General features: G+C 33.1%; 1 protein-coding gene across 1 annotated transcript; it reads right to left on the reverse strand.

Moving 5' to 3' along the window:
- Window positions 1-426: 426 nt before the first annotated feature.
- On the reverse strand, window positions 427-13,492 carry LOC129004637 (S-adenosylmethionine synthase-like). Its single transcript, XM_054433185.1, has 10 exons — window positions 13,395-13,492; window positions 9,796-9,942; window positions 8,813-8,890; window positions 8,108-8,230; window positions 6,167-6,279; window positions 4,758-4,901; window positions 3,634-3,852; window positions 2,738-2,920; window positions 1,517-1,650; window positions 427-816 (listed from the first exon to the last, which is right to left on the reverse strand). Exons 2-10 carry the CDS (start codon window positions 9,935-9,937, stop codon window positions 705-707), a joined length of 1,248 nt encoding a protein of 415 aa, XP_054289160.1. The 5' UTR covers window positions 9,938-9,942; window positions 13,395-13,492; the 3' UTR covers window positions 427-704.
- Between the last annotated feature and the right edge of the window lie 3,923 nt (window positions 13,493-17,415).

Genomic DNA, 17,415 nt, shown 5'->3' on the forward strand with positions numbered 1-17,415 from the left:
TCAGAACATGATTTCCTGGAATAGTAAAAATATGATAACGTGGGTGGCTTAGTGGAAGGCTTTCTGTCCTACTCTTCTAAAATCAATGGATTTAGCCCCATTCAACACATAAATTTGTTTCCACAATCCATATTTGATAATTAATAGTTGGATTGATAATTATTGTACCATTCAAAAACATTAAAGTTTAAAAATCGATAAAAGTTTTCCTTTTTCACGTCCCTTTGAAATAACTTAAATCAAAAGTATGTTGGGTTACTATGACTAGTTTCTAGTGAAATAATCACAAAACTGTACCGAACAAAGCCTAAAACATGTATCTGTATCAGGATTATGAAGTAGTATGCGTATAAGAGTTATTTTACCTTCTTACAGCTGAATAGTATAACTAAATATTTTCGAGGAATGCGTAAATCAGGTACCAAATACAAATTTTCATAATTTATTTGACAAATTTTTAATTTATCGCAAAATGCATTCACATACAGTAATAAAATAAAATTAAGCAAAGTTTTACGACATGAAACAACTAAATTGTATACACCATCGTAAATATAAAAACACGTGTCCTTAAAAAGTATATACAAATGTTAATAAAATATAAGAGGATACATTAGACTTAAAACTGTAGAATTACAAAGCGTATTGAAACAGGTAGTTAGAGTAAACAAGCTTTGGCAGATAGTGGATTCAACATTACAGGATTATTTCAAATCTTCTTTCAGTTGCTTTGGTTGTTCCCATGGGAAGATTGCACGCCCAAAATGACCATATGTACTTGTCTTCTGGTATACGGGATTACGTAGGTTCAAATCCCTGTAATAGAGGTTAAATAGGTTAGGGACCAAATGGTATTCTATTTCATATTCCATTGCACAATGTTTCCTACAATCACATTGTTACATTACTTATTCGTATGAGCATAAGTAAATTTGGGCGCTACCTGTAGAATGTTACAAATTACACTTCCACACACATTACACTTTACAAATTACACTGTGTAATATGACAGTCCATATGGGTTAAATACAGTGTGATCAAGAATAATTAGAGTAAACATTAAATGGGGGACATTCATTTACTGTGGCAGTTAAAAAATATAATTTAGTTTTCTGAAATTCCAACTTTAAAAATTCTTATGGAACACCATATATTTTATCATGTGTCAAAAAACAACTATGCAATTGAATGTGCAATTTAAAAACGTTTTTATTCTTGACATTCTTTCTATAAAGCTACTCGTTTAGGAGTTACAATCTACTTCTGTTGTAAATTTTGCATGATAGTTGCATAATAGTCCCTAAACGAGTAAGTTTAGAGTGAAAATGCTAAGAGTAAATAAGTCTTAAAATATAGGTTGTTCCATAAGATATTTCTAAGTTGGCCGCCATATTTATGGAGGCTGCATTCGAAAAAAACTAAATTCATACTTTTAAATGCCACAAAAAAATAATGCAATGTCCCCTATATACTTGATCACCCTATATACTTTTCTAATATAGCTACTCAAGCTCACCTCACAATTTTGCCAGGCCTCAGATCAAAGTTGTTGTTGACGATGGCCAAGAGTTCCTTCTGAGATTTGCTTGATGTTCCATAGTCGAACACGGTGATAGAGATCGGTTCCGCAACACCAATGGCGTATGACACCTAAACACATTGATAAACAAATGGTTGTACACCGTTCGAATTGAGAAATTATTGATATACGATTAAGTAACTAAACCAGTAAACTTATGGTTGACTTAAACCACATTTAGCAGAATTTTATTTGCCAAAGGTATACAAATTCAGCACAGAAACAAAATTATACTGGAGTAACACTTTAAGTTAGCAAAAACATTTAGGAATTATTTTACATGTCTAAAAACTGATAGCTCCTTATGTTACTGTAATGAATTTAAGCTGTTTAGTTAACAAAGCGGTTCAATGGTGATAAAATCTATTTTTGAACAGGCGTTATGAACAAATCTACGTATCAGCTCAAAATATTAAGAAATTACTGAATACCATCACTGGGAATAAACACAGTGGGGCATTTAAATTTGTTCCTAATTGCTACTAATAGTAAACTTAATAACACGTAACCATTATCATAGAGTAAGTAGACCTTTTCTCTCATTACATATTCAAAAGCTTGATTCGGCGTGTTTCATGTCGGGCAACGCTTGTGTGCGTTGATGCATGACATTTCCTCCCTTAATGAAAGGGAATGTTTACAGTTTATAACGCTAGAGGACACCTACTAGGTTTTTACAAAATGCGTTTGTTCTTCGTTTCTACTTAAAATGGTTTACAATACCTGCATATGTATTTATCCTTTGTTGCTGATTTAGGCAACTAGTTTCGGTTCTTGTTTTGAACCATCTTCAGGCCTCAAGGCCCTGAAATTCGAATGAAGTGATCACTTGACACCTTGAGGCCTGAAGATGGTTCAAAACAAGAACCGAAACTAGTTGCCTAAATCAGCAACAAAGGATTACTATATGCAGTAATTGTAAGCCATTTTAAGTATAATAGAGTAATATGGAGGCTAAACAACTATTTTAAAATGTCTTTTCTACTTTTAAGCCAATGGAAGTAGGTAACCTATAAATAGAAGGAATACGTAAACTTATTTAAGCGTTATCTCAAAAAAATAAAGCAAAAGAAAACCAAACTACATCTCAAAAACACTGTAAGGAAACACTGCAGGTGTTGAAACACTGCTGTGTGTTCAACCTACAAGCTCACATACCTGTACCAGACATCTCCTACAGTGTCCGGCGGCTACCAGAGACTTAGCTACCCATCTGGCTGCGTAGGCGGCGCTGCGGTCTACTTTGGTAAAGTCTTTCCCTGAGAACGCTCCTCCGCCGTGTGCTCCCCAGCCTCCGTAGGTGTCCACTATGATCTTCCGACCTGTCAGCCCAGCGTCTCCCTATACAGTATTTATCATGTTTCAATATGCATGTGATTTATATTGTTGGGTTAGGTGGATCTTAAAACGTATAAGCTGCAATACTTAGGGATAATTTTGGATACACAATGTTTTGAACATTTTTAAGCAACTTTAATTAGGAGAATTACAAAGAAAATATTTTTTTATATTTCTAAATTTTGCTTTGCTAAATTAATATGATTTATTCCTGGAGTTTGAATAAGACGTATTACTCAACACGATAAACATACTGATATATCAACAGCACGTCACTACTAGAATACATATTACTTGGAACCAAACATAACATTAGTTATTTAATACATTAGGATATCACTAGTTACTGTATCCTCGATATCGATATAATTACTTTACCCTAGTTATATAGAAACAACTGCAACTCTGATCTAGTGTTTTAATATGTTTGCGTTTCAATAGAAAGTTACTTCAATGAAGACACGTGGAACGTCAAGGAAAGATTATGTAATTATCGGGAGTATTCGTTACCCCCCTCATAAAAAGTCTCCCAAAACAATTAAACTAACGAGTCTGTTCTATTCTCATGATGAAATCCACCAGTAAAAATACTGTAAGTACAGTGCACAGAATAGGAAAATTATATACATATTATTTACAAAAAATTTCAAAACATAAGGAGTTTTGTTAAGAAGAAATCCTTTATAAAACCATTCTGACGTCTTGAGTCATCATACCTGAGGTCCCCCCACAATGAATTCCCCGCACGGGTTGACGTGTATCTTGGTGTTTTGGTCGAGGAACCTTGCAGGTATCACTTCCTGGACGACCCTCTCTATGATTTGTTGTCGTAGCTGGTCCAAGGTGATGTCCTCGGAGTGTTGTACCGAGATTACGACGGTATGAACCCTCAAGGGGATGCAGGCTCCTTGGTCGAAACGGTATTCACAGGTAATCTGTACATTATGATGTGGCATTACAGCAATAGATTTAATAATTGTAATAGTGGCTAAGATTATCTTAATGTAATGTGGGGGAGTGAGCTGGTCTAGTGGTAGAGAGCAGGTATTCGGTTCCCGAGGTCCCAGGTTCGAATGCCACCAAACACAAATGGATGTCTTCAAAGTGATAATGCCGCAATGTAGTCTGAAGAACTGTGAACACGATACCGGTCTGGAGCCTAGTAAAATATGTAGAGCCTACGTCGGGATTGCAACGATAATGTACGATTCATATGAAAAGCAATCATGGAATATAGAGTTCCAGATGGAGGGATTTAAGAATTTTCTTTCAGCAGAATCTTAAGTACCTTTTGTAAAAAAGTTGGTAAATGATTTTAAGTAAAATGTTATCCAATTGGTTTTTTTGTTGAATGAATCATCCCTTTGAATTAGTATAGTACATATGACTTGAGCCCTGACAAATAAATTTAGTCACTATTGCTGTCTTATTCCTTGATAGGCATTACTATGACCTATCTCATGACGGTATATCATAAACTAGTTTTTTTTTTCAAACCAATCGAGAACAGCAAATACTATTTCCCCTAATTCTCATATTACTTTTTGTCCTATACTTTGTGACCTATTTCAAACTGTCAAGTTTTCGGACGACATTCGAAAACTCGGGTAGTAAATTGTAAACTAACTAAGTCTGTATTTTTCACATTGTCAATAGGTATCTATCATCAAAGTAGTTCATAAGGGTATATTACGCCAAGAATATCTTTAAATATTTTGATGCATCTTTGAATTTATTATTTCAAAACAAATTAGGCCACATAAAACTCACCCCACTTGTAATAATCTATATGATTTTTCAATGCATGTAACATATATTCTCACCACATTGTGCTAATTACCTGGGTTTTAGTGTCCGGTCTGGCCCAAGGGAACTCCCCGTTCCTCCTCAGTTCTGCGATCTTCTCGTTGAGTTTGTGAGACAGAACCACAGTAAGAGGCATACACTCCTCGGTCTCGTCTGTAGCATATCCGAACATCAGGCCCTTAAAATAAACACACAATAGTTACAGACACTTTTAAATGTAATAAACAACATATGGTATTAAAGTAATTCAATCACTCGAATAATGAATTACTTAATTATACACAAAATTAAAGCTAAGAGAGATTTCTGTTTTCCTGTTGCTTACTAATGAGACAATAAACGAGTAGTTTCACACATTACGTATTTTTATTTTATTTTATAATCAGTGTTTAGAGCAGCCCTACATTAGAACCTTGATAGGGAGTATCTTCTGCGGATTGTCAAATAAAACATGTTATCAAGGTCTTATATGGTCTTATCAAGGTCTTATGAGGTATTGTTATCTTACCGAGGTTTGCAATACTACGTGATAGTTGAAACCCAAGGGTATTAAATAATTATATTATTAAAGGAGCATTGAGGAAGGTGGGTAGTCTGATGTGTCACTGAAGTCAGGAAATTGAATTCCATTAGAAGAAATGTTTGGGTTTGACTTTTTGATTCTCTGCTGCAACCAGATAAGCAACTAATAGGCAGGTCTTTATACTATATAAGAAAATATACTCATTTCTGCCACTTCCAGTACAGAACCTAAATCCCAGCCAAGCATTGTTTTAATGCGAACAGATAAGAGAGAACTAACAGCAAAATTTACTCTGAAAACAACCAAAACTGTGTCCTAGTTCGATACTGAGGTCGTGAGACGTACTTCAAAGGAAATAGATCTCAACTACACTCCAAAGACTTGTCAATACCTGTGTTAGTGTTTCGAAACATAACAGTATTTTATGTTCTATGCTATGGACTAAACCAAGTATAGAAGAGATCGGAAGAAGTTGATTTCTTTTTTCGGCATAACGTTGTACAATTATTTGTATAAACAAACCTTGAGTCGTTAAAGCGTCGAGGCTGTAAAAAATGGCTGTAAAATAAGTGTGATAACCAATCCAGATTAACTCATTCATGTGTTTGGTATGGTTATTAAAATCTTTTATTTGTACTGTTAATTTATTTAGTCATCGTATTACGTAGTATGAGTATAATATTGAAGTATGTAAGATTGCAAGTTTTACATTGACAGGTTGCCTATAAAGAAATTCATTTACACTCCATAAACGTTTTCATTGTACGAATATACAGCCGAATATATAAGCCAGCTAAATGCATATTACCTGGTCACCCCTATACCCTGTTGAGAGGTTGCTTATAAATAAATGCATATTTTACCCAACATAAACAGTTTTACGTACGAATATACAAGTCTACCAGCTGATTGTACATTACCTGGTCACCTGCTCCTATATCATCCTCCTCTCTGTCCACATGGACGCCACTGGCAATGTTAGGCGATTGTTGTTCCAAGGCAACAAGCACGTTGCAAGTCCTGTAGTCAAACCCTAAACAACAACAAAGTCACTTTTTATAAAGACTGTTGAGTTTACACGATGTAAAATTAATGTGCATATGCGTTTTGTGTTTACTGCACTGTTGAACATTTTTGGGTTTTTTTTTGGGCCAAGCCCTGGTCCAGTTACTAACGTCGGAACTACTTCAGACTAACCCTAGAGGTCGTGGCATCATCACATGGATAAAATCAATTGGTGATTGCCTGGATTTGAACCCGGGACCTTGGACTCCGAAGCCTCTAGCTATACTACTAGACCACCTGATCCCAATGTCGGCTTTTTGATAGCAAAAATTAATTAATAAACCATGAACAAATTGCATACGAGTCCAGATTGGATCCAAATTGGATCGAATCAGCTTGTATGGGTGAAGTCGAGTACTATAACCACTGTATACCGAGCATAACATTTCTTCCAGGAGGTACCTCAATTGTAAAAGTTAGTGTGAAATATTAAGTATATTCGATGTCACATAGATTTCACGTGTTAGATTATGTCAAAGAAAACCGTCTAGACGCTAGTTTTTATTTTAAAATAAGGCACACATGTATAATAGCATAACGAATTTGATAAAACAGTAATCGTGGTTGACGCTATGCAAATGTTTATCGTGTTAAATGGGAAAAAAATCAAAACCAGGATTTATTTTCACGCATTTTGATTAACTAGACTCCCTATCGCCCATCTATACACTAAAATTTTCTTTTGTTAATGTTTCTGTATCCATGATTTAGATTTTGTTTTTGTTGTATATTAATGTAATTGTTAAAATATATGTGTTATATTTATGACAGGTTAAGTGTAAGAAAGACCATGTGGCCCTAACTTTTGCCTGTATAAATAAATAATATTTCATTTCATTTCATTTCATAACTTTAACCTTATATAGGTTAGGACTCCAAAACATGTTAATGTAAATTGGTCAAAATTATCCACACAAGACTCAAGGCTCAAGTAGTGTTTGATTAAGTTACTAAATAATGGCTATATTTTAAGATGTAATAAATTTATTTTAACTATGTCTAAACACAGAGATGTAACATACTTCTCTGGTGTTAAACTTAGAGTAGTACACACTACAAGTACTTAAATTGCTTTGCTCGCATACTTAATTAATAGATGGATGTACAGTACTCTTAGTTTAAGGCTAAACTTTCTAAACTTGAAATGTTACTTGGTTTATTTGGCTATTAGTTTTCATTCTTCATTATTTACCTTTGTGGTAAAAGTGGCACTTATGATCTAAATAAATCCACATTCAATCCATGAGAAATCGTTTTAACAATGCGTTCGTGTACTGTTTTAAAACATTATGAAGCTAAGTGGCTATAATGTTCACAACGAAAAAATCAGCCATTTATAAAGGGATACTGAGAATATGCAGTAGCTTATATGACCGTTCAAAACTGCATGCGGTATTTCAATTGGTTCTGAGTTATAACAGTAATGGTCTGGATAGTTAGTTTCTGGCTGTATTAGTTAAGTTATACAAAATACAATGATAAACACAAGGGAATGCTCCTAATACACGTTGTTGATTTTGTTCTAAATTTCTTTTAATATTGTACCAAATGTAGTTTTACGTATATTTTAACCTAGTTTCAATATAATTGACTGGATACTGAATCAGATCTACCCATACATACTGACCAGTTATAGCCTATTTGGTAAGAATTGAGCTATCCACATAGGGCACTACAGTCCAAAATGTTATTTTATGACTTAGCTTTTTGTTACTACTATAGTTTACGTGGTGTAAGATATGCTATAGTTTATAATGAGGTTCATCAGCTTGACTTGGTTTAAAGAAGGCAAATACCTTTTGAGGAGTTGTCGTAGCCGATGTGTTTGACTGTGTCTCTGACTATTTGTTGGTAGTCAACAACCGCCTTAGATGTGATCTCACCACACAACAACACCATCCCCGTCTTGGTTACCGTTTCTGCAAAAAATATTACAACATAGAACTGAGTGTCATAGATATTTGAGTATTATTTTATAGCCTCTTTTAAATTTTAGTATTTAAATGACATTATGGACTCACGAATGCCTCATCAACTGTTGCAAAGTAATTAGTTAGTAATTGATTGTCTGATGTGTATATTTAGACGCTCGTATTCAGTTAGAAATACTATTTCAGACTGGTAACTTTGAAAAAATCAACTATATAGTAGACACAAAACGGTACATACTTTCAGATTTTGGAGAGCAGACTCAATATTCGAGACTGTTAAGAAACATTGGAAACAAAGTTACACATTATGTGGCTCTGTATTGCTAGTTTATTTTTAATTTTTTAATAAACAAGTAATAACGTTTTTTAACTAATATTTATAATAAAGATTTTCCCTAAGTTTAAGAGCAGCATGACTCCACGTGACATTATTTTTCGTCTTTTAAATTTATGACTAATAAATTTTTGGTAATATGTGATTTTTATTTGTTTTGTTAGTCTCTTAAGTCCTTGCAGTTTTCTTACGAGCGTATTAAAATGATTACAACGATCAGTAAACATCACACTTACCACAAGCCACTCTAGCGTCCGGGTCCTGCTTCAAATGAGCGTCCAATATGGCGTCACTTATCTGATCGCACATCTTGTCTGGGAACAACAATACACTCGATTAATAATCAGCATATCAAACAATGACGTGTTCTGCGTTTAAACAATGGTGACGTCATGAATAGGGGTGGCATCATCCTACGATGTCATGTATTTTCATATTCATCCTTTCAGATAATATGGGTGATATGTACAGTAGTCACCCTTTTGTAAATTTTTAAGTAAATTTAATAACGTAAACATGTTCATCTGTAAGAGCAGGAAAATTAAATTAAGCCAAACGTTGGCACAAGTAGTCAGCTCTTTTCTGCCAGCAAATTTCAAACTAAGTCATTTCTTCTGATATCAATCTTGATCTTAACCAAATAACTGGTAAACTAAGAATATACATAAGCACACCATTTATTGTGCGTTATATTCCGAAGATAAACAACTTTTTATGTACCCACAAATATCACCTAATGTTTTTGTGTAGCATGAAAACAGTTGCACATTTGATAGTACGGATGGATTTATTTTATTAAATTTAAATTGGTGATATTTTAAATTAAGGTGGCCATGTTTATAGAGAACCCTAGGTAGGCTACACTCGCTGCAATAGTAGCATGAAGCAGCGGTGTGTCCCCCTTTACAACAATGAGAACCTTAGACTATTATTTAAGGTACAATGGTTTTCGTCCACAGTTCATTAGAGTATGGTGAAACGTTGTGAGTTTTACCACACTATCTTGAACTATGGACGTAGAGGTATGCAACTTAAATAATAATCTAAACAGTTCAGGGGCTACACAATGAATTCTAATTGAGGACCATCTCTGTATTTTAGGACTCTATTAATTAAAAGCTACATGCCATGCCTCTTTCATTGCTAGCATACAAGAATTATTATAAAAAATGTATGTTAATTCAATACAAAATTATACTTAAACAGTGTGTGATCTTACCAGGGTGGCCTTCCCCGACAGACTCTGATGTGAACAGAAAAGTGTCCTGGTTCTGTGTTTGCTCCATGCAGACCTTCTGCAGGCATCTGTGTTGGTTGGGACAGGTGTGAGCCAGTCTGGAGACGTGAGTCGCTTCCGGCATAATATCTACATCAAATATAAAAATATACAAATATATATAAACAAATATACAATTAATAATCCTTATATATAATACGTGAATGCGATTTCTACGGAACACTACTCCTCCGTTAATAATTGACGGATTTTTACAAACGAGGTGTCAAAATTTAGTATTTTTTTTGTAGACGCCCCCTTTTACAAATTTTTGTCACAAATTCGGGCTTTGCCCCACAGGCCATCAAAATCCCAATGTAATTCTTATAAAGAAAAGATTTTGTATACTTAAACAGACGAATAATTTGTATTAATTACAGCTGTTCGTAGTTAACACATGATACACACAAGAGTGTTCGTTTTCAGAGTGAGTTCGTTTCCAGTTTCGATAACTGGAGTGAAGTGATGATTACATTATCTTTGAGTTGACTCTTTTAAGTCAACGGAAATTGTGACTGTTATTCGTAAAAAAAAAAACTCCTTTAATATTTGCAATTGCTCGAATTCGAGCAACAGGTGCACTAGTTTTATTTATTGCTTGTAAGTACTATTGATTTGGTCGCTGTTTTAAACGTTGGGTTAGGAGGCTATATCTTGATCTCAAAGGAATGAGTTGGTTGAGTAGGCCTAAATATCGTATGATTAAAATACAAAGTAAGCCAGTATCTGCTTAACATAAAAAATATAAAAACATGCGCTACTATTATTAATCCCCCCACTTCACTGCATTAACTTAGTTTTTAAGGAAAAGTAAAGGATTACCGACGATCCAACTATACGTTTTTGCATGGTTAAGAGTTTTTTGCATTTTTGCTATAAACGCTATTGAACGTAAACATAATTATTTATAATTCCTCTTTCTGAATACCGTACATTAATTATTATAAAAGTAAAAAGTTAGTAATCCTAGCTAACACAATTTCACCCCAAGGCTATATAATCTGTATGCAGTATCAACGGGCAAACTGGAGTATTTCGTCACAAACGTATATTCTACACTTGTACTACAAACAAGGTAAATAAAATGTGGCAAGTGGGGATCGATAACGTCTGTTGGGTCTGATGACGATTGTAGTGTCCAATCGAAATTTATCATCACTTTTCATCTTTTTTATAGGTAATATTTACCGTCTTGAGAGTTAACAGTATAAGTGAAAATATATGTTTTTGTGTTAATAGACGTACTATCACTTAACTTATCTAAGTGATAGGATTATGCACTATCATATTGTGCCGTTCTTTCTTTTTCGCTCTAAATTCTTCTCCTCATTTACAGTGTTTTTTTCCATTTAGCTTTTTTTCCATAAGCTTAATTAAAATCATGAAAAGAAAAAAGCAAATTCAATCACGTTCTTGTGAAATGTACCACTGACCCTAAGTCCAATCCCGGGGCGATAGCCTTCTGCATATCTTTGAGCGTGATAACACTAAATATAGTTAAACAATTATCTCGAAAGCATTTACGTAATGTATGACAGCTATCACTTTTGCAAATTTACTTTGATATGGAATTTTCCTATTTGCTTTAAATCAACGTTCACGAAATCTAACCTTTATCTTTTTACTTTATGCTTTCGTGCCTGTTTCATATAGGAGAGGATCGAGGTTACGTATATTTACTCGTATCATACTAAATTATATTGCCTAATGTATCGAACAGTTTTGAAATCTAACATATATGGTCATTAACAATATGAAATCGTACTTTTTTACCTATTGAATAAATCCAACCCTTCATACGTAGAAAATAATCACACACTAAATATTCAAGGAGAAAATTTTCTACACCCAAATATAACAGGGCACTATTAATATTTCATAAACATAGTTTCTAAAGTCTTGTTATTTGTGTTAATCCACTTCACAAGAACGAGCTTAATTTAATAATAATCGTATTTGTAAGTCGTAAGTCATTTATTTGGACGGATGAGGTACAGACATTTCCTTGAAGATAACTAGGAATTATGTGTAACGTGTATAACTAGGAATCACTTAGCTAAACCGTTCTCTGGAATTACTTTCAATTTACACCAAAATTGACAAGTTATCTATCTACACGAAATCAATAGAAATTATAAGCTCTTGTTGCCTATTACATAAATAAGAAGTTAGTACTAAAAATTTGTTTAAAGATGCAATCAAACATTTATACATCAGCAACAAATGTTATGTAATATCAGAAAGCTTCAAATATAAATAAAGTATTTTAAAACACTCTTCATGATCAGTAACTAAGATAATTAATCCTAGTTTCATATAAAAAGAATGAAATCTCTTCTAAATGGTGATTCGAACCGTATGATGTACAGATTGATGCAAAATCCGAGTCTATAGCCTTGTTTGAAGATCCTGCGTTAAACTGTTTACTCTATAAACACCTTATCAATCAATGGCACCTATGTTTTGACACTGCTCCTATAACCCCCCCCCCCCCATGACCCCCTTCACTACCCTACTGACAACATCAATACGTCCATGACACTTAGAGTGGCTCTATGCGGTGTTTATGCTGATTACCTTAGTGCAATCAATTACTCTGATGTAACTATGTTTGTATGATAAAATCAAATATAATAAAGTTTCATATTCAAGTTTTTTCCATCTAAATTAAAACATAGTTAATCACGAACTAAAATACGTAGACTTTTCTTTTTAAAAGATAAAATTTACGAAATGTTTCTATTTCTTGACTATTTAGGCCTAAAATTATTATTACATGTTAATTGTTGCTATGTACTGTTTATAAATGTGACAAGTTAAATGTATAAATGCAATTTTAAGCAGTTTGTTTTAGTTGCACGACTCCACATACGTTGACGAACAAAGAGAGAAAGGTTTTGTAAAGTGTTAGAAATTCAATATCGTAAATAGGTTGTTAAGTAAAATAAATATATTTGATAGTTAATTATTATCTTTAAGCCCCAGCATAAAATTGTGTAAATTTTATACCAACTTACATGAATCAAAAGATTATTAATTTTCTATTTTCATAGGGAATTCTTTTTAAATATCGACAAACGAATAGTTATGTGCTTAAAGTTATGACTACCCCAAATATTCTGACAACATACTAACTACAATTTTTATTTTACTGCAAAATTGAGTGAGTCTTTTAAAAAACAAACAATACTTACTACGAAAGGCAAGAACTCCTTTGGTTGGTAAATACATTTTTATTTACTTAAAAACAGTAAATGAGTACAAAACAAGATAATTAGATAATTGTAACCACAATAGAAAGTTAAATAATGTTTACGCTATGAACTGCTAAAATCCTTTAAAATTCGAGTGAACAAATTTGTGTTGAAAATATCACCGATTTTTGTACAAAGGAAAAACATATTTAATTTTACGCCATATTCTTATGTTCAAATCAAATACTAATTATTTTTTCACATAAGGTACCTTATTTCATCCGATAAAAAAGTTAACAAATGTAAGGTTCGTGTATTTTGGCTCAGAGTAGCTTGTAAAATACTCACAATTGATTTTAAGTGAAGACGTGGACAGAGAGAAGGAGATAGACGACTCGGAACACGACCGACGACGACTAAAAACTGTGCGGTCCTAAGTCCGACTATATATAGTCGTTATCTCCATGAGGAGGCTAGTTGTTGACTTGGGAGGCGTAATCTTGTGTCATCTTAAAATGTCCATCCAACATGCAACCATCATTTAATATTAGTTCAAACTTTCAGCAAACGAATATTTTATTTACAAACATCAGTTACTGGGTATTCTGCGATTTAGGAATAGGTTTGCTTCATTTATTGACTGTGAACGGATTAAAAACTTCCTTGGTAAATATTTTTTTGATTAAAATGGTAAAAGGTTGTTAAGAAACGAAATAATTTCAATGTTTTAAATTTATTGTTGGTATAATAAGAGCCTGATTTCTCCCATAAAGCTTGAAACTAAATTATTACCTTGGAGTGAAGATTTTTTTCCATCTTAGGCATTCACAATTACAATCTAGATTGAAAATGAACTGATCAGTGAATTGTTGGTCAGCTGCAGAAGTTTAATTATTTAGTAAACTGTTAATTAAATATTTTCTAGCAGACTTATCATTTGTCTAAAGTATTGTCTCCCTATTACATTGTATTTTCACAAATTGAAAGTTTAAGGGTATTACCAGCGTCAATTACATAAAACATATTTCTTCATATTATGTCAACAACTTTAGACCTAGTTAAAACAAAATAAAAATATTGTCTTTATACTATCTAGGAATGTTTTTTTTCTTCTTCAAAATAATACTATTAAGAAAGAAAACAAAGGAAATTCCAAGAAATCTGAATGTGGCGTATTACCCAAATACTTTTTTTGTTCCATAATAAACTACTTAAATAAATCGAAAATATTTGTTGCCAATGTGTCATTTAAGTTAACAGGCAAATAGCTGTTGTTCAGAAACAAAATAAAGTTGAGGGGTAAACTTAAAGAATTTTTTATCATTAAAAAATCGTATACAATACCCAATTAGCAAAGTATATATGCAAAAACATTTCTAAACACAGTTGTTGACAAAACAATTTTATGATATCACCAGATTGCTAATTACTTATGGAAATAAAAGGCCAAGGTCTGCTTATCTGATTAACATCTTTAAAACCCTGTGATCTGATAGTAGTTTAAATACAATACTTACGGTTCATATCTCAAAACGATCTGGTAAGGCCTGCTGGTTCAATCCTTCACAGACATGGAAATATACTGGCTTAAACCACTTGAATGAATGTTATCACTGCAGTAAAAACCCTGATTACATGACATAATCAAGAAAAATTACAAACAACTTTCTTTATGAACTTTGGCTCGGGGGGTTTTGTGATAAGTCAGTAACTTCTTTAGAACAAACTGTTTTCGTTTCTGGTTTAATCTGCATGTCGATAACCTTTCCTCTAAGCATGAAAACTATTAGTGGTCATTTCTAAAACTACAGTTATGTTTTGAACTGAAGTAAAGAGAGGAAAATGTTTCTACAATTAATCGGTGTTTACAAACTACTGTCTAATATATTACGTCTTTAGCAAGTTGTTAAAGAAATTTAAACTTTATGATTAATCCTAGGTGTTCTGTTTCCCAAGTTATATTGAGGGCGAGTCATTTTTATTCTTCTGTTTATCTCCATGTACAGGAAGGTGAATCAATTTTTAGTAGTATACTTAACACTTAGTAGACTGGAAACTTAAAGTTACCTCCAAGTTAGTAAAATATGTTTAAAATATCTTAATCATAGGTTACGCGAACAAAAAGTAATATATTTTAAGTGGCGTATTAGGGTTGTTATGGTTTATGAAATTAAGTTATGAAAGTAAAAATATTGAAACCTATATTTTTGCTTCTTATGGAAATAACTAATGCTTTTTACAAAAAGAAAGCACATATTTGATGGATTTTATATGGTAAAAACACGACTTAAAACTACTACCAAGTTTTATTAGTACTTTTCTGTTATACCAAACAGACCAGGTTAGGTTTGGTAATTTTTAATAATTAATTTCAATTAAAATTTTGTTTACATATCTAAATTTAACCTATCCTGGTGAGATTGATATAACCACAGAATAAAGAATCTGTAGTATAACAAAAGAGTTTCGTGTATTAAAGGGAGGAAACCCCTCCAGAAACCTTAAATCTTGAATCTTGTAATTTTAATTCTTATTGTATTGGCCTTTTTCATTTTTTAAATTTTTTAAGTTTAAACAATCAATTATCAATTATCAATTATTTAAGATGGGGACGCCACTATGTGCGTATTTTAACCCAAATATGAGTGAAGGATGAGTGTAGGATGAGTGGCGCGATCTTGTAGTCTTGTTAGTGACTAAGGCCGACATGTTCCTTAGACACAGCTGTTAATTAATAGCCCATACAGCTAATGGCAACTAAGGGACCTACAGTTTATAGTGGAATCCGAACCACATTTTTCCTTGTAATTTACGAATTGGTCTAATTATCAGGATAGTACTGCGGATAGTCGTAGTACTCACTAGTGCGGACGTTAATCCACACCAGTGAGCATCGCATCCACAGTGCATCCCTATAAATATCCACAATTCGTGACCTCCTAGTAGCTGGATTACAGGACGACGCCACCCGTCCCAGTCAAACAAAAAATAAGCTTTTAAAAAAATTTCAATATTTTGGGACATTATTCTATTAGGAATGAACAATTCAGATAATTAGCATGTCACGTGAAATATCAGCGCTCAGCGCACACTTGAGTTGGCTCGGTGATTGCTTCAGCAGGGATAATGTGCTGATGTGAGCTGCTGATGTCATTAATTGACTTGCTTCAGACTGTACGCTAGAAGACGAACTAATTACTCAAATATTAGAAGTTTAGAGAATTCAAACTATGATCAATTCTTGTTGTTTCCTGCTGTTTTAGGTTCATTATTATTTTCAACCAAAATAATCGTGCAGGGTAATTTGGCTATCTAGTTCCACGGCTATGTGTTATTTTTACTTGACTGTATCAGAAGAATAACAATTTAATTTTTTCTAAAGTAACGGTGATGTTTGTTCAATGATAATATTATTTTCGTGTAATGGTTGTATCCATTTACTCCAGAACGTTTGTCAAACCAATTCTTGAGTAGTTAAACACCTAACACTGAGCACAGTAGTTGAAATATCAGAAACAGTGTAATTTAATTATTAATTCAATTAGTAGTAAGTCACCCGCCGCAGCAAACTTGTAGACTAAGCAAATATCCTTATGCATCAATTGATTTTCAAAAAAATCTATTTTAATAACATTTGGTTTAACGATTTCAATTAAAATAGGTTAATAGGTTTGCTGCTACAGGGAGGCTGCTTAAGTGTTTTTTTAGTTAACTATTAGCAGCTTAGTATAAAAACAAATTCCCAAGTTTAATGATATTATTTCCATAAACAAGCAAACTACAACATTTTCCATAATAATAACATGGGTTTTTTAAATTTCCAATTTTTGAATTTTCTCCGTAACCAAAAAACGTTAAAAAACACTTTGCAATTCTAAACCTTTTTAACTGCTTTAAAATGTTCTAGAGGTAAACTGGTAAATTTTGTGATTTAAAGCCTAATTTTTACTCCCATAAAACCCCCTGTAAACCCTGTTCCAATGGTCCGATCAAGCTCTGGTTTGCGAACCCAATCAAGTTTATCTCGCCTGACACATTCAAACCAAATTTCATCAAAATGGGACAAAAACTACTCAAGCTAACGTGTTAACTTAAAAAGATTAATTACAAATATACAAATTTGAACGAATAGCGTTTTTGGTCTCTAGGGACATCAAAATGAAAATTATATCGGTCCCGGCTCCAGGTCTTACATTGCTACCTACGGTAATACCTACTTCCCTATAGGGAAATTTGCTAAAAGAAAGAACTGAAACTTTATAGCACTTTATAACATATTTTCAGTTCTGCTAATGTTTTACATCATTTTTCACTGTTTCCTGACAAATGTCTGTAATTGTGTTGACTGAGTTCACCGAACACACAGCTT

The sequence above is a fragment of the Macrosteles quadrilineatus genome, unplaced genomic scaffold (assembly GCF_028750875.1).
Source record: "Macrosteles quadrilineatus isolate MER2022 unplaced genomic scaffold, UCM_ALF_1.0 Scaffold_10__1_contigs__length_6754688, whole genome shotgun sequence".
Lineage (NCBI taxonomy): Eukaryota > Metazoa > Arthropoda > Insecta > Hemiptera > Cicadellidae > Macrosteles > Macrosteles quadrilineatus.